The sequence below is a fragment of the Bactrocera tryoni genome, chromosome 1 (assembly GCF_016617805.1).
Source record: "Bactrocera tryoni isolate S06 chromosome 1, CSIRO_BtryS06_freeze2, whole genome shotgun sequence".
Taxonomy (NCBI): Eukaryota; Metazoa; Arthropoda; class Insecta; order Diptera; family Tephritidae; genus Bactrocera; species Bactrocera tryoni.
The window spans coordinates 46,523,634-46,542,913 of NC_052499.1; the positions used below are offsets into that span (position 1 = coordinate 46,523,634).

At 35.2% G+C, this 19,280-nt stretch overlaps 1 protein-coding gene across 7 annotated transcripts in view; it reads right to left on the reverse strand.

Annotated features, from left to right (window-relative positions):
- LOC120766559 (tyrosine-protein phosphatase 99A) overlaps positions 1-19,280 on the reverse strand; it is a 531,852-nt gene that overhangs the window by 50,169 nt on the left and 462,403 nt on the right. For all 7 annotated transcript variants that reach the window (XM_040092152.1, XM_040092151.1, XM_040092146.1 and 4 more), the window contains one exon: positions 4,426-4,629. In XM_040092152.1, the coding sequence (XP_039948086.1) occupies positions 4,426-4,629 (204 nt within the window). The remainder of the gene's footprint in view (positions 1-4,425; positions 4,630-19,280) is intronic.

The following is a 19,280-nucleotide window of genomic DNA, read 5'->3' on the forward strand; positions in this document are numbered from 1 at the left end:
AATTACTAGCATCGCGCTCCAAGCGCCGCGCGCCGGCAGACAGCGGATATGTACATCACTTATGCAAATATGCTTTGACAAGCGGGCGCAGCACGAGCTGCATATTCACTCATGTATATGTGTGCGTGTGAGTGTGTGCGTGGATGTGCGTCGCATGCTGTTGTGCATGCAAATTTGTCAGTTGCAAATTAATTTTATTTTTCTTTCACATGAAAGTAAATTAAAACGGCTGAGAAGACTGACGGCTGCCGTTGGTGTTGAATGACGCCAGCTTTGTTGTTGCTGCTGCTGTTGCCATGTGCGAAGCTGGTGGCATGACGAAAAGTTGCGCCAGTTGTAGTCGGCTTTTGGGGGCTGGGGTAGCATTTCGTTGGGTGGCATTAATTATATTCGAGGTTTCTATTTAAAATTGCATGAGGCCTCATTATGAAAATCTTGTAAACTCACTAATAAAGTCTAAAGAGTGTACCGGCAGAATTATAGTTCTTCAACCGTTTCAGCAGTTAGAGCTGTAAGACCATATAGGTTCTCTACAAAAACTTAGTCTAAAGCACCTTCTTGCTCGTGAGCGAAAAATTTATAAAATAGAGTTCGGAGTACCAAGTCATATCCCTTGGCACCAGATCAGGTGTATTACTTCAACTGAACTATTTAGAAAAGTTATTCTGCATAAAAGCCACAAAGAGCCAGTCTAAAGCATCTTATCGCTCAAGAAAATCTATTATTTAAATGTAACAAAACTTCCGTTATAGTCTTGACAGACGGCAGTGTTAATCCAGATTAACTGCGCACTTAATCAGATCCAAATTTGTAGGTAACAGACGGCAGCTACGCGAGTTTGAAACTCTCGTAAATAGCTGATTGTCATTTTTATAATATTTTCAATGAAAATGGTTAGAAGATAAACATTGCGCTTGTTAGCCGACCACTTTTTACTAAACCATTTTTTATTAAAAAAGCATATCAACAAGTTATTTTTAAAACTGCAACATAACATAATAATATAACATAAAACTTATCGTTTTACTATTGAAAATTTGAAAGTGTTGTCTGTGTTGCTTATTTTTCATTCACAATAGATTAAAATTGACCATTATTAACAATGTTTCCAACGAAAATGCAGCTAAATCACTAAAATTTTGAGGATTAAATGGGAGTTAGCAACGGAGTTATCTTAATGCAGTTAATCCGCATTAACGCTGCCATCTGTGAATGCTATTAATGAATACAGTTTGATGACCCGCCCGAGCCTTGAGCAATATGATCTGTTTTGTCCGGCAAAGAGCTGCATCGAAAAGCATGTGCCTGAAGAGAGTTTTTTAAGTTGAAGAATATCGCGAAACTTGAACAAATATTAGCTTGTTCGGACTGTCCAGAGTACTGTAAGAGTACTAACTCGAATTTCTTCGAGCACCAAAATATCGTACGGAAGTCAAATTTATAACCTCCGGTCTACTCTTCAATGAGCGCTTAGATAATCGGATGAACTTTACGATACACGAAATTTGTAAAAATAGTAAAAAATAATAAAAAAATATAAAAATAGTAAGGAATTGTTACTGAAAGAAACTGATGAATCCTGGTCTATATATGATATAATGTAAGTTTAATCGGATGAGCTGTCTGAAGAAGCAGATCTCATCTGCGTTCAGTAGAGCTCATATTCTAGAATAAGTATACTCATAGGGTTAGTGATAAATGGGCAGCGCTCTTAGAGAGTTCGAAGTGCAAAAGTAATTTCTATTTTAACACAACTAGGGAATTTTCTTGCTGTTGGTGTAGCGTGTACCTAAGCCCTGTTTGGAGGACAGTGCAAACAAAATCAACTGTTATCGAATCACTTAGTCGTAGATGCTGGAAACGAGCTGTTTCGAAGGAGACAGATGAAAAAGAATTAATTGAAATCATTCTTAATGGGACATGCAAAAGTATGGTTAGTGTCATAGGTGAAACAAATGTTTAGTGTGTCGGGGTATACTCTGCACAGGTAGGAGTTCAACATGCCAAAGTATACTGAGCAAAGCGAGGCGCTTATAGCGACTTAAGAATCTTGTTGCGCCTTTGTAATTTGCTAATGACCGCGGTCGTATTGGGAACGAAGAAGTGTGAACTTATCAAACGTAACACACAAATTCTTGAGGTTGTTTAGTGTCTGGATTTAATGTCATCGAAAAAATTGTTGAGATGAATTCTTTGTCCAGCTGCTGAATATGGTTGAGAGAGTTTTAGGCTCCTTTAAAAGCAGGAGTCTAAGCTGTTTTGAGAATTGTAATCTCCGTTGCTAATAATAAGTTTCTCATTCCTCTTTATTGAAATAGAACTTTATAGAGCTTTTGGCAGATAATATTATCCCCCCACAAACCACATTTTAATGATGCTCTGCAATAGCTATTGCCTAAATACATTTAATTTAGTTTAATTGACTAATTAAATTAAATATTTAAGAGACTTAAAGCAAAGAACTTTACTGAAATTTCAAATTACTTCATACTATGTATATTATGGGTCGAAATTTAATGCAAGGAGTAATTAAGTCAGAAAAATATACAAGCTCAACTTTGCGCATAAATATTCCAAATAAATCCAAGGGTTTCTCCATTGGGCTTTTATATCGCACTTCATTTTATTTCACACTTGTTACATAAACGTCAACACTAACATTCAAGTGTAATAGTAATATCCAGATCGACTTAGAGTCAATTAGGCGCAAACGCTAATCGACTTAATGTAGACTTTTTCTATACCAAGTTATAATTACATCAACGTCAATAAAATCCCGAAATAACAGCAGAAAAGCAAAAAAAAACGGCAATTAAAGAGCCAAAGTGACGCCTTCAATGTCACTTCAAGCAATAATTGCAAAACTTAGCACGCCTAAAAGTAGGCACTTCGACATGGCAATATAATAATACAATTCTCGAGTATAATAGTAGAGGCTTCAACAATAGCAAAAGCAACAACAACCACAGTAGAACACCCAAAGCATCAACAATATCCGAAAAGTTATAAGTATTAAGTGTGCGGCTTTCGCTTGCTATTTTACATATTTTGTTCCGAACTTTCAAAGCATGATGGCTGAACAGGGTGCTGTTGAGGGGTGCCGCTTTTAACAATTTGAAATTGGTGGCATTTCTGGCGTCATTAACAATTCATCACATAATTGCCTACTTGAGTTGTGGATTGTGGGCGAAAATAATAGCAAATCGAAGTGAAATATTGGTAATTAACAGTGAAAGCTTAGGGAAAAGTGCTTTTACAGGCAGTCGAAGTTGACTAAGAGCCGCCTTAGCGCACAGCTTTTGTGACTCGTCAGTGAAAAGTTAAATTTTGACAAAGAATATTTTTTAAAATTTAAACGTTGGTTGTTGAGAGATTTGTAGGAAGTCGGTTAGTCTAAGCGCTTAAACTCAATTACCATTTGGGTGATATATCTGAATATTTTCGAAATTGCTTTTGAAATGAAGAAAGAGAATGCTGAATGTGTTATTATATGCGATATTAACGCTGAATGTGAAATTGCTGTGATAATCTGTTATTAACATAAGCTACCTGCTGAATAAGTGCTCCACTTACTATGTGACATCATTCATATGAGTTCTGCTATTATATTTAATATTGGAGATTAAGCCGCATAAACTGTAGTATATCGTTAGCAAAGTAAATATATTTATTATATGCACGAAAACGCAATGAGAATTTTTCCGTTGATCTATCCTTTTATGAGTCATAACATTATAATACGGTTGCGGATTGCTTGCGTTAGATATTCAGCGTATAATATTCACTCATAAAAATACAACTATTTACATTTTAAGTAGGAAACTTGACCAAAAGTAATGCTGAATTATATTCAGCGCTTGCTGAATTGATATTTTGGCACGGAAATTGAATGTTATATTGGAAAATTAAAGTATATTTAATGTTCGTGCATGATTTTTGTTAATAAATAATAATAATAATTTTCTATAGTAAAAAAGTACTGCTAAGTAATACGCAGCGCATGCTGAATTAGTACTTTGGCACGGTACTTGAATGTTATATTGGAAAATTAAAGTTATTTAATGCTCTTATATGATATTCGTTTCTAAATAATAATATTCGGAATTTCTGTAGTTATAAAGAAGGGTAAATAGTTTTTTAAAAATTAAAAACAAAACTAAATTATATTCAGCGCTTGCTGAATTAGTATTACTTATATTCTCATATATTTTTGGTTGGTAAATACTACTCATCGGACTTTGAAGATGTTTAAGAAGCAAAGCTGAATTATATTCAGCGCTTGCTGAATAGTTTACTATGTAGCCTATTAGTTTTTGGGGGCTGCAAATTTCTTGGAAATGAAAAATGCAAATTGCATTCGGTAAATAATATTCATTTCAAAGTAAAAGTCATTAAATAATATTCACAATTTAAAAAGTCACTTACTTAAGTTAGGCAGCTCGAAAATGATGAGCGAGTCCTGCGAGTTGCGTGAGTTCTTCATAATTTCCACACCAGTCTGATTATCGTGTATGTGAAAGACATGGTAGCCAGCGATGGCGCCATTTTGATTTTTTGGTGGATACCATGACATAGTGATGCTGGTCGATGTTACATTCAAAACGGTTAAATTCAATGGTTTACTTGGCACTGGAATGAAAAAAAAATAGTTGTAGTAAATAATATGTTAAGAAGTAGATTTTGTGAAGCTAATATCATTTAGCTGAAGTATACAAAATCTCAAGTGAAATGTGCTCATTTAATGAGCTTTTAACGGCTGCTTAAGATATGTAGGATAAATTTTGTAATAAAATACACTCATAGCTTTTGGTTCAGAAAATCTTTTATAATACAGTAAAACATAAAGTTCTTTCATTACCATCGAATTTTTTGAAATTCTGAAACGTTCATATTGTATATAGTATTTACAAAGCTTTTTCAGATCCGACCTGAAGTCTCTGGCTCAGGTTAGAGCTTTTAGTAGGGAACATCTTAAAATGCTCTTTAATTTTGCTGAAATTTGCATACCAATTTGTAGCTAATGAAAAGATAATAAAATCAATTCAATATTTTTTTGACAGCATGAGAAGCTTTCACTATTTTTTAATTCAACTGAAATTTCAAAGTTTTTATTTGTAATAGAGTAGGTTTTGTGTGAAAGCTTTCAGGGGGACATCTTAAGCAGCTTTCAATATTTGCTGAAATATGCCTCATAATTTTTAATAATCTAATGGAAAGCTCATAAAAGCACTATTCTTAAATATTGTGCTTCGTATGTGCTTTTGGTAGCACGAAAAGCTTTTACGATTTTTTAATTCAGATGGAATTTAAAATTGTTTTATTTGAAATAAGTATGGGTTAAGTATTGTTTAATTTTTTAAACTCATGTACATATTTTGTGCGAAAGCTTGCGATCATATTTCTCTTATGGTTTTTAATTGGGTTTTGCGTCACTGAAAGACGTTTCTTAAGCTTTCAACGGTTGTCCAGAGATTGGTTACTGTCGCTATAAATAATACATTAAATGACTTTTCAGCTAAAAGTGCTAAAAGTATTTTTGACAATATTATATATTTAAGCGGGCTTTGAGTGTTCAGCTAAAAGTGCAGAGTATATTTGTGTGAAAGCTTGAGAGCAAAAGCTTTTAAAGCGATTGTCCAAAGCTTGATTACTGTAACAGTAAATATTAATTTATTTGACTTTTCTGAAGTTTTAACAAACTAATGTCATATATTAAGAAGATCCTCTAATATTTGTTTAAAATTATATTTAAAATATTGTACTATATTTAAGAGTGTGGAAAAAAAGTTGTTTTTGTAGCACACCCTATGAGGGTATGCTTTAAAACAGAAACAAAATATTTTCTGTATATATCTAAATATTTGAGTACCCAAGTTCGTATAGAATATCTTGATAACATTTGTTTATGCTTCTAACAAAAACAAAGCAGCTTCAAAAAGCTTCAAATTTGTGGCTTTTGAGTGCTTTAGGCCTTTGAACAACAAATGAAAGAGAAGGCTTGACTAAAAATACATACTTAAAAAGCTTTGTGAAAAAAATCATAACAGAATTTAAACAAGTGTCCTTTCGTACGAATATGACTATATACATGTATTTATTTATATATGTATGTATGAGTGTGACTGTTTGAGCAGCTTCCTCTTCAATTTAGTTTGACTGCATCGCAATAAAAGTCAATAGCATTTGCTTAAGGTCAGCGGCTGTAAAGGTTATAGAGCATTGTAAACAAGATAAGGACGCACTTGACTATTGAGTTAAAAGGTTAAAGCGACACACACACACACGCACACACCAAAGTGTGCAGCAAAGTCATTTCCAAAAGCCTTAAGTAAACGAATAAAGCGGCCAAAGATAACAAAGCACTGACAAGTGACTAAAATATTTGAAGGCAAAAAAGAGAAATAGAAAGAAAAGCAAAATTACAAGAGAATTTTAAACAATTCACTTTATATGCTTTGAATTCAATTCTTTCCGCCGCTACTATTTTGGGGAAGCTGTTACTGTAGATGTGAGCTTGTGAGCTGCTATTTGGTGACTGGTTAAATAGAACACGCCCAGCAACAACAACGATTTCATTTTGAAAGCGAGTGGAAAAATCATTGAGTTGACATGGAAAAGGCTGTTGCCAGAGGAATAATAATGATGTGAGACGGGGAAGCGGGTAGACGGCAAGGCAGCGTGCAGAGTGGTTGATGGAAGCTGCTAAGGAATTGTGTAGGCGTAGGGTTAGAAAGCGCAGCGGCGCAAGGTCGTTTACATGGTTTGCGGACAGTTAGCTATAGAGAGAAGACTATACGGCCTGAAGCCACTTATGTACATATATACAGATATATGTATGTGTGTTCGTGTAGGCTGGCAAGCAGTCAAGCAAACAGCCAGTTGAATTGATGAGCGAATGGCATAATAAAATATTACTGAATGCCATTGCATATTTTGTGGCGTTTAAGCGAGGCAAGCGCTTGCAAGTAGTGCTTGTGTATGTGACAGTGTGTTTGCTCAAATGAAATTGCGCATAAGGCGGCGATCACAAAACGAAGCAGCAGCAGCAACAATTGTACATTTGAAGGCCGTCAATGAGCTTTGGACACATTTCGTAGTTGGAAATCAAAATTGAATTTTTTTCCGGCCACGACACAACGAGTTTGCTTAGTAAGCTATCAAATATTTAATCAGTTCAAAGTGAGTGTGAGTGTGTATGTGAGTGCGAGAAAGAGTATGAGTGTGTATAGTGTGCAATTTTCAAATTAAATTCCAGTCAACTGCAACGAATGCTTAGCAGAAGGCGGCGGCGTGGAGGCGAAGTGAGGGAGCGAGTGCTGCTACAACAAATATTTAAATAGATAAATGCTCAGGGATATGCACAAGCTTAAGAGTGTGTGTGTTTATGAAGCCAAGGCAAGGTTTGGCAATACGGCTTTACTTGCGAGCGCACTTCTTTCAACGAAATTGATGAAAAGCAGCAACGTGAAGAGTTGTAAGCCCTGGCTGAAATGGCTCAAATGGAAATGGCCAATTATATTTCCTTTGTGCAAGGATCAAACGAAGTCAAATAATCGAAGTGGTCATCATTTACAGCAAGAGGCTACTGCAGAGAAGGGGTGGGGAGGGGGGCGCAGGCCGTGCGGCAGGAAACAGAATATGTTGCATAAGAGGAAAAGGCGATTTTAATCAATATGTTATTGTGCACATGAGCAAGCATACACTCATGTATATATACACATACATATGTAAGCCTCATGCACTTGAGCCAGCGCTTGGCGGTGATCAGTGGACAATATCGTAAAGGATAAAATACGTTTTTACAAAATTGAACGGAAGCGACGTGTGAAGCAAGCAAGCATTCGACATGGAAAAACTAAAGCTAACGATTTCAATGCAAAAACAACAAGAGCGCTAGTGTTTTTTTTATAGTCTGTATGAAAGCTTATGCCGGTGAGCACTTTGACACACACACATATATGAGCTTTCACTGCGCGCATGTACATGTATGTGTAGGTGGCGTAGATGTAAAACTCTGAGTGCAAATCCATTTCCTTTGAACGAAATATACCTATATATATATAAATATTGGATTTCTGCGTCCTATATATATTATATATATATACATATATAGACAAATTCATTTATAAGCTCGCGTGTAGTTGTGTACCGCTGTATTGGCACCATGCCACGGCGGTAGCCGCTTGAATTTCATTTATATGACAAATGAGCGCTGCTCCGTAGCCGTTCTGCAGGCGGGTCAGTGCACCAACACAAATACAGCTCCGGAAACACCAATAGCCATTAGCATGTAGATGTGTTTGTTTGTTCATGAGATATTTGCTTCGGTTATGCATATAAAAACGGTATAAAGAATCTATCCGCTGTTCTTCTTTGAAGCGCTTACATGGGCGGCAGCTGATAAAAGGAGCAAAAACTATGCCAACCAGGAGAAGATAGGTTTACGTAATAGTATTATGATTCAATTTCTGGTTTTTTCACAATTATGAACTGTAATTAAAGCATGGTCCTATGACAGGCACGAAAATGATACCTAGTTCTCGACTTCAGTAAAGAAAACCAGAAAGTTTGATTTAACTACTACAACATTTTAACATAGCCAGTTATTGTAAACTCGTATAACTTGCATAAATGAATTAATTAAATTTCTAGAGAATGGACCATATTATGTATTTCTGTCTTTAAATTAAAAAAAAAAACAAGGAAAAACGTTAACTTCGGCTGCACCGAAGCTAATATACGCTTCACAGGTGCATTTCTTTTAGTAACTATGCGTTCAGTTTTTATGTAAGCTATACGTTATAGTAATCCGGTCTGAACAATTTTTTCGAATATTATATTATTACCTTAAGCAGTAACCCATTGAAATTTGTGAAGATACCACATCAAATGCAAAAGTTTTCCGTACAAGCCCTTGATTCCGATCGTTCGGCTTGTATGGCAGCTATATGCTATAGTGAGCCGATCTAAACAATTTCTTCCCATATTACATTATTTCTATAAGAAATAACTCATACCAAATTTCGTGAAGATATATCGTTAAATGAGGAAGTTTCTCAAGCAAGCACTGGATTCCGATCGTTCGGCTTGTATGGCAGCTATAAGCTATAGTTAACCGGTCTGAACAATTTCTTCGGAGATTACATTGTTGCCTTAGAAAATACTCTATACCAAATTTCGTGAAGATACCACGTCAAATGTGAAAGCTTTCCATACAAGAACTTGATTCCGATCCTTCAGTTTACATGGCAGCTATATGTTATAGTGATCCGATATCGGCAGTTCTGACAAATGAGCAGCTTCTTGAAGAGAAAATGAAGTTTGCAAATTTTCAAAACGGTATCTTAAAAACTGAGGGACCAGTTCGTATATATAGAGACGGGCAGACAGTCAGAAGGACATGGCTAAATCGACTCAGCTCGACATACTGAACATTTATATATGTATATACTTTATAGGGTCTCCGATCCTTCTTTCTGGGTGTTAAAAAACTTCGTGACAAACTGAACTGAACAGGGTATATCAGGGTATAAATATATAATTTTTCCAATATTTCGACATTATGTTGAAAATACACTGTCCTTTTGCATCTTTTCCAGTATATAGTAGTATGTCATTCACTCGAAGCGCAAAAAATAATAATTCTTTTCACTCAAGTTATTGAACTCTGGTTTTTCAAAAGTGTTTTTCTGAGCAGTTCTTATTCTTTACTTTAGTATGAAGAAAACTTTCGCTGAATGCCATCTTTTTTGGTGGAAGTTTAGGGTGAAGATGCTCTAGCTGAGCGAACCTACCAAAAAAGTATTTACACGACTTAAAATTTGTGATTTTGGCCGATTTTGTCGAAGAACGTCCAAAGCGACCCAAAAAGTTTGAGGATAAGAAACTGGAAGTTTTAGTCGTTTCAGATTGTTTCTTAACAGAAAAAGACTTTGCAGAGTCTTTTGGAGACAAACAAGACTATTTCAAAACGTTTCTTTAAAAAGGCCATCTAGCGTTCGGGTGCCATATGAATTTAAGCAAAGACACATTGAAAACCGATTTTGCATGTCTGTAATGTTGCTGTAATGGTGATGAATAATGGATCTTGCAAGAGACTTAACCCTAAATGCAAAAAATCATATGGATCTTGCAAGCGACTTAACCCTAAATGCAAAAAATCATATGTGAATCCTCGCCAACCAACCAAATCAAAGACAATGCTGAGTGCCTTAGACGCCAAGGCAATGCTCTGTATTTGGCGCGATCAGCAAGGGCTGCTGTAGAAACCCAAAAAAACTGGGTAAAACCATTAATGAGAAACGCTAGCGATACCAATTCATCATATTGAAGCGAGCGATTGCCGAAAAATGAACGGAATTTGCGAACAGATATGAGGTAATAATTTTCCATCATGATAACACTCGGCCTAATGCTGTAAGAGCAGTTAAAAACTATTTGGAAATCAGCGACTGGGAAGTTGTACATCTCCTGCCTTATAGCCCAGACTCTTTTGATTACCTTTTACTCCGTTACATGCAGAACGCCCGCACTGGAATATATATGCGGTTGACCCTAGCACATGGTATCCAAAATTTTCTTGATTCATGCTTGACAGTCTGGCAGGTACGAGAATAGTTATATACCAAATATTATTTTGGTTAACTTATTAGAAGTAATTTTTATAGCAGGCTACGTAGTTTCAGAAATGTCCGTCTGTCTATATATACGCAAACTAGGGCCTCAGTTTTTGAGTCGCCAAGAAGCTGCGCATTTGTCGGAACCGTTGATAGTGGACCACTATAGCATATAGCTGCAATTCAAACTGAACGATCGGAATCAATTGAAGAGGTATCTCCACGAAAGTTGGCAGGAATTATCAAAGATAGCAGCGTAATCTCTGAAGAAATTGTTTTGATCGGATTACTATAGCATATAGCTGCCATACAAACTGAACGATCAGAACTAAGTGCTTGTATGGAAAACTATTTCTTTTGAGAAGATATTTATTATCAAAAGTATCGGTGCAATCTCCGAAGAAATTGTTCGGTTTGGATCACTATAGGCTATAGCTGCCATACAAACTGAGCGGCCTAAATTAAGTTCTCTAAGGGTGTATTCTCATGTAATCACTTCGAAAAATCGATTTTTTTTTATATTTAGACAGTAAAACCTATTGAAAACAGTGAAAAATTCAGTATTTGATAAGTTACAGCTCATAGTCGCCGACGTGTCGTAAGCGACTGCCTACCAGGCGCCATGACAAGTCTGCATTTTTCTCGAATCACCGTTTTCTGAAACTGTCATGGCCCTAAAAAAAAGTATTCAACCGATTGCTTTAATTTACATATGTGCTCCTACTCATTTATAGTTATCGTCCCTATCAGAATTGTTTATTTTCGAAAATATTTTGATATTTTTTAGACGATTTTTAACAAAAAAAAAATAAGATTTTCGTGACTTTTTTTGAAGTCCGACATTTATATTTAATGAAGTTGATTATATTTAGTAAGGACGATAGCTGCAGAACTACTGAATAATCATCCGTTCGATTTTTTTATTTCAGTCAGCATGAACAGCCGCTATCACAATGATGTTGGTTGATTTTTTGTTGGGGACTACTTTGATTTAAAAAAAAATATATATTAAAAATGTAAAAAGCGAAAAAAAAAATTTTTTTGTACATTTCAAAATACAAATAAAAATATATTAAAATATTAAAATGATTGAATTTTCTTGTCGCATAAAAAAAATTTTCCTAAAAAGTGGTAAAATGTATGCGTTCACATGAGAGTATTTCGCTTAAGGAAATTTTTGTTTTATATGTAGCTTACTAGAGGTGGAACCGAAGTTAAGATTTTTTTTTTAATTTAGATTAAGTAGGTTTTTAATTTATTTTAATTTATTTAATTTATTTTAATTTAATTTAATTTATTTTAAATTAATTTATTTTAATTTATTTAATTTTAATTTAATTTAATTTAATTTATCTTACTTCGTTTTCATTAATTTATTTTTTAATTACCTTATTTAAATTAATTTACTCATATTTAAATAAAAATGTGCTCCAATAATGCCCATTCTCCGCCCACTGTGCGCTAACTGGTATGGACAACTTTCAATAAACTGCCATTGCTAGTAATCTAAGGAAGCGTAGAATAAACGAGCAATGGCAGCGCACAGTCGGTTGATCGCACAGAAATAAAAGAAATGCATTTTTTATATGCAATTCAATAAATCCACAACACACAACGAATGCGAGAGCAATTGAAAGAAAAGGATGAAAGAAAAAGAAAAGAATTAATTTAGCACAGAAGAAATGAAAAAAGTGGCAAAAACTGCAAAGCAACGGCAGCTTAGCTCGGCTCGGCGTCAGCGATTGCGAAAGGAGTGGCAAACACGTTATAAAAGCAGCACAAACACACACACACACGTGAACATAGTATATGCACGCGGGTGTTTGCTTCTACTCGTTTGCGCTTGAATGGAACGGAAACGGATGTGCAAATTTATAACGGCAACAGGAAATGGTATTGAATCAGCGCGTCATTTGTGCACAAGTGTTGCAGCAAAGTGGCTGTTTGCTCGTAGCTTACAGCTCATGTGGCAGCGTGTGGCATGCAGTGTGCGGCAAGTGGCGCATACGTGGTGTTCGTACGTGGAGCGACCAATGAAAAATGTATCAATGTATGTATATGCGGCTGTTGTTGGTCTCGAGCTGACTAACGGTCAGGCACTCAGCGGCATCCTTGGCACAAACGCACACATGCTTAAACAAACGTAACGATGCGGACGCACACACTCATACGCACAAGAGAAGGTAACACGCCTTTATACAAGTACACCGAAGAGCGTATATATATATATATATATATATATGTGTGTGTGTGTGTTTGTTTGCATGTTGTATGTGTATTGATACAGTCAAATAAACATTGGCGTTGCAACAAATGACAGCTATATTTACCTGGCTGCCGTTACACACATACTTTCATATGTGTATGTTTGTGTTGGTTCTTTGGACCGTTGGGGAAAGAAAAATTGAAATTAAAATCAATTAAGCAATAAATGAAGCACATTTGAATGCTGCACATGCCGCATACACTACTTACCCTCCCACCCCAGCCATTTGTGTTTTTGCATGTTTTTGCTGCACTTCTTCGTTTCTTTTGCTGTTTTCTTACACCGCCGTTGCCTCTTATTTGATAACCACTCTTAGAACAAACATACATGCATACTTTGATATAGCAGCGAAAGCATTGTGGGAAAAAATCGCAAAAATACGGGCAACTTAATTTCAACTGCCCCACATGCCACAACAATCGAATGCATTACTAACGGCGATTACGACTTGGCCATTTAAACAATCAATTGCAGGCAATAAGCGCTGACCTCAAGTAGCAAAACTACTCCCACACATACATATAAGACTATGCATATGCTATGTGACTTTCTCTAGCGCTGCTGTGGCAAGCTCTATTTGTTTGTGCTTAGCAAGCGATTTTTTTTATTATTTTAAAATTCAATGCGTTGTGGCAGCAAGGATATCTTTGGTGCTTTTTCATTAATTTCTTTATTCTTTACTGTTATCTCTCTTTATGCTCCTGTTAGTTGCTCATTTATCTCAGTTTCTCATAAATATTTTCGAATTGCTATTGGCAATAATTTTCTGAAGCAGTTTTAATTTCATCATTTTACGATTTCATAGCTTTTAATTAAATTAATTGATATTTAAAGCAAAAATTGAAAGAATTGCCAATCGCCAAAATTTTTATTATTTTCGTTAACAGTTTTGAAATAAGCAATTATGTATGCTATTTGAAGATAGCTGGTCAATTGCTAGAATTAAATTGATATGAGTGAGTTTAAGTTAGCCCTAACCTTCAAAAGGCGCGTTGGCAGCTGTCGGATTATTATTTAATAAATTAAATCTTATTGAGGGAAGCAACTTTTGTTATTGTGAAAAAAAAAAATTAAAAAAAGAAAACTCGCGGAAAAAATACAATTGAAGCAAAAACTTGACTTTATGACGATTTTCCGGACACTGCTCCAAGGAAACCAATCATCAAGGTAAAAAAAAAGTACAATGAGCATCGAAGAGAGTGAACGCAGTGGCCGCCACAAAGAGGTTGTTATCGACGAAAGTAACAAAAAGTCCGCAAAATAATGTGGGATAACCGTAAAGTGAAGTTGTTCGGGATAGCAGACACTCTGGATATAACAAGTCAACATGTATATCATATTATTCACGACTATTTGGGTAAGAGAAAAGTCCGTGGAAAATGGGTGCGACTTGAGCTTACTTTTGACCAAAAACAACGAGGAGTTGATGATTTTGAGGAGATGTTCTGATATAATAAACCGAGTTTTGGCGTTGATACGTAAAACGGAATGAAACATGGCTCCATAATTTCACTCCGAAGTCAATCGACGGTTATCTGAGTGGACTGCACACGATGAACCCGCTTCAAAGTGTGAAATATCATAATAGTTCCCTGGCAAGGTTATGGCGTCGGTATTTCGGGATGCACATGTAATAATTTTTATTGAACACCTTGAAAAAGGAAAGACTATCAAAAACGACTATTTCATAGTTTTACTGGATCATATGTAAGGCGAAATCGCCGAAAAACGGCAGCAGTTGAAGAAAAAGAAAATGAAGACAATACACCGAGTCACAAGGAGTCACAAGTTAGTGAAAACGATGTCACAACTCCATGAATTGGACTTAGAATTTCCTCCGTATTCCCATTTTCACCAAATCTGGTCCCCAGAAACTATTTTTTGATCACAGATCTCAAAAGAATGCTTGCTGGCTAGATTTAATTTTCGTCGAATGAAGAGCTGATCGCCGAAATTGAGGCGTATTCTCTTCTCTTCTTTATCTCATCTTTTGTGTACTTGTCTCGCATTGGCTACGCTATAAGCATCCGGGAACCCCACGGTATGATACACGGCAGAAGGTATCGATAGTGAGGCCACAGAGTCTGTTGAAATTCACGTCAAGCGCAGGCATCGCGCAGTATGACTACTCCTCATTAGCCTAGTAACTGAACTCCATCTGGTATCGCAGAAGACCAAAACTGGTCTATGCGTGGCTCATTGGCCCACCAGCTTAATCTAACATAATCTAGAATTATAAAGCCAATTCTTTTACTTTCTTGATCCCTTTGAGTCAGTACTCGAAAGTAGCTTTCTCAGTTCTTAATTTCTTTTCGAGAAAGATGGTATTTTTTCAAATTGTTTAAGAAATTTATTGCTATCGAAAATACTGTTTCAGAACAAATAATTGAAACTGAATATAGTGAACTAATAACTAATGATTATATTATATTGGCGAATAGCACACCAACCGAGACATTTACATACCAAAACAAATGTTTGCAAGAAAAAAAGAAAAATGTGAAAATGTTGCACAAATTAGAAAGTTTCATACAGAAATATTATTGGTGAACCTACAGTTTGAGCTAAGCATACTATTTATTTTCATAATATACGATTCTAATTAACTCTAAATTTATTAATTATTTGATTTTAATTGGTTTTTTAATTGATAATTAAAAGTTATAACTTCGATTTGATTTTTAATAAATTTTGAAGGCAATTAATTTAACAGAATCGTAAAAAAATAGCTCATTAATGATGTATATTACATCATTACATAAGTGTTTGTATATACATCAGGGTGTCCGTTATTTACCAAGTTGATTATACTCCACTTTTTTTCAATTTTAACCATTTTTACTTTACAAATATATATTTAACATGGAAAATTTTTGATATTTTGCAATACATTTTTTAATTTCAAAGAAAATAAATCTGCAACCCTGAAAAATGATATTCTACTAATAATTCTCTGCTCTACAAACAAGGTCTAAATGATTTTTTCTATTTTTTATTATATAAAAAATATATTTTTATATAAAATATGCCTTTAAAAGTTATACATCAGCGTCTCAGTAAATCATCAACGGAGAATTCACCCAGTACACCAGGCCGTATGAGCAACATAATATTTATAAGTCACTTGTATGAGTGCTCAGTACATTTAAAAGTTATAAGCGGTACAAGTTATACGTCATATGTACTGAGGGTCAGTAATTCAGTAATGGAAAATTTATACAGTACACCATGTCGTATGAGTAACATAACATTTATAAGCCCTTTGTATGAATGGTCAGTACATTTGACACATAACTTTGACTGAGTATAACTTTAAAAAAAAAAAAATTATGGGAAAAATCACCAAATTCTGTTATGTAGAACGAAGAAGTTTGTATTAGCATATCAATTTCTCAAAGTTGGCCAGTTTCTTCCCTAATGAAAAATAATAAAAAACCCATGCTATATACATACATCTATGGAAAGGGAAGTATGATTAAAATTGAAAATAAAGCCAGAAACTTTACGGGTCGTCTGCAAAACAAAGGTCAGCTTAGAAAATAACTTATACCCTAATGTACATATGTGTATGCATACTAGTATATATATATACATATATATATGTGAGTGTGTAAATGCGTTTGTATTGAATTTGTCTGTATAAATATGAATACTTCAGCGAATGTGAGTGTAACAGCACAATTACACCGATAATGCGCTCAAATAATAAAGAGACACCAACAGAAGCAACAATAACAACAATTAGCTGTCATTAAAGCTAACAAGCTAACAACAAGGCTGACAACTCAACAAAGTGTCACTCAGTTTCCACCAGCATTTATTTAGACCACGCCGCCTTAATTTATATATGGTATAATATGTATCCACACACACTCACACATTTCTTTCGTTTGTTGTACGCATTTTTGTTTGTCCGCTCGGTTGGCGGCAAGCGTTTTACGTGACATTTTAAAGTGTTGCTTGGGTATTAATGTCACAGCGGCTGACACGCAGCGAAGCAGGATGATCGCAATCAAATAATACCACGGCGGAACAGGAAGAGAGAGGTAGAAGAAGTAAAAAGAAAAGCGGTGCATTGAGTTGAGCAAATAAATTCGAGCAATAAGAACAATGGCAACATTTTAATCGCCGACAAGTGAGCAAAAAGCACATAAAAACATTAATACACAGCGATAAGTGCAGCTAACGGTAATATTAAGAAATGAAAAAACGGTACATAATAATACAATAAATGCATGCAACGTAAGAGAGTATGGCTGTTGGTATGAAAATAAAGGAAATACATTGTTAACCGGTTGAGAAGTACAACAGCAAAATGATAAGTCTATATGTATGCAGCGGCAGCTGACTGCTAACGGCTAACGGTAGCTAGGTAGCAACAACTCCAGCTCATACAATAGAACGCACATTGCAAGCAACGCATCAAACAGTAGTCCATGGCAACTGCAGTTGATGCCATCGTGACATTTGTTCGCCTCCCAACTGGCAACTCTCAACTGACTCTCGACTGTCATGACACATTGTCATTGTTGTAGAGATGCTTTTAATTTGCCTGCGACAAGCTATGGCAATGCGAGCAGTATTGTGGCTGGACAAAGCTGCTGCTGGAGGGGAAATACGTGTATAAAGTTAAGAGGACATGCGAGTGAAGCGAGAGTCGGTGGTTGATGCACTGGTAATAGGAATGACAATTACACTTTAGGGCTTGTTACATTGTCATTGTACAATTTGCTTTGCTATTGCACTGCACAGTGGTTGTGTGTGTGTGTGAGTGTGGGTGTGGGTGAGCTTAGTAGTCAAACAGCTTTAGTTAGCTGTCTCACATAAATGACAGAAGTTATGACTTTACAAAAGAGCAAACAAATTAACGAGCAGCGAAAAGGGTTTGATGGCGAAAGCTGAATGATGGAATGTGCACAAAGAGCTGCAAGAAACTGAAATTTCTACCGAGATTTACGGTTTCTTTAGAAATTGCGCAATAAAATAATTTCTTAGTTAATTAAAGTAAATGATAGATTTGATAGCAAAATAACCCGTGCGAAATTTTGTAAAGATGTCTTAACAAAGAAAAAAGTTTTTCATACAAGAACTGGATTTTGAGCGGTCAGCTGTATGTTGCAGTGATCCGATTTCGGTGATTCCAACTAAGGAGCAGCTACTTGGATAGAAAAGAACATGTGAAAAGTTTCAAATCGATATCTTTAAAACTGAGTGACTAGTTCACGTACATACAGTCAGATCGTTTGGCGATTCGGCTTTTCACGCTTACTATATATTATAGTATCTCAGCAGTTTAAATCTCAGAAAAGAGTATAAAAAATCTAAATCTGAGTGACTTTTGCATATGTAGTATACGAATTAATAATATGGGAGCTACTAGGCGTATGAGTAACTTTTCATGTATAGGAAGTAAATTCATAATAAAATATAGTCTAGATTTAGGCGTTCATAATTCAGTGAGGTAAATCACAGATTCACGTAATCACAAACCTTCGATACCGAAATGTGTTAAAATTAAAGAAAAGGGTATTAAAAGGGTAAAAAAGGGTAAATACAGACTGCTCAGTAAATTATTGTGAAGGAGCTAGGCTTTGAGAAATAAAAACAATATGACCTTAGTGAAATACGGTTGCAGTAAGAACTCGCTGGAACATATTTTTGTAGAACAGATTTCATGATTAATTTTTAAGTTATTGAAAATACTTTCTCATTGCATCTTCTCTGAAAGGAGGGGAGTAGGAATAATATAAGCAAGTATACTAACAACCCACAATACGCTAACAGGTCTCAAATGGTTAAAAATAAGTTAGTGATTTCTTATAGTAGCTATATTAATCTATATTAATCATTTTCTCCACACCAAAACGTACCAGTGGAAGTAAGTACTAGGTATGGACCGGGTTTGTGGAACACTATAAAAATTTCAGATAGCTGTAGTATTCAGACCACTTGCTGGAGGAATCTATTTAAAGTTTATAAGCACACAATTTTAAAGATAAAAGCAACAACAAATTGGCTAATATTGAAGCATTACATATTTATTGACTTAACAGGTTTCCAAGAACGGTATGAGTACTCTCTAAAATGTATTTTATAAAACTATATTTTCCGTAAATTTTTTTTTAAGGCAAAGGCATTAAATTTTTTTATATTTTCTTGAGAAAAATATAAAACGAACACTTTCTTATAATTTTACTTCTTCTTCTTTATTGGCGGCGCACCGCTTACACGATTATATATAATTTTACTTAAGGCACTTATATTTCTAGCATCTTTTTACTAACCAGCCATCAGTTTGTTCCTTGAAAATACAAAACTTTTATATGTGTACTATATGTGACCTGGTCTTAGGTGTCAAAAAATCAATTTTCACTTTTCAGTTGATTCGGATGGAAGAT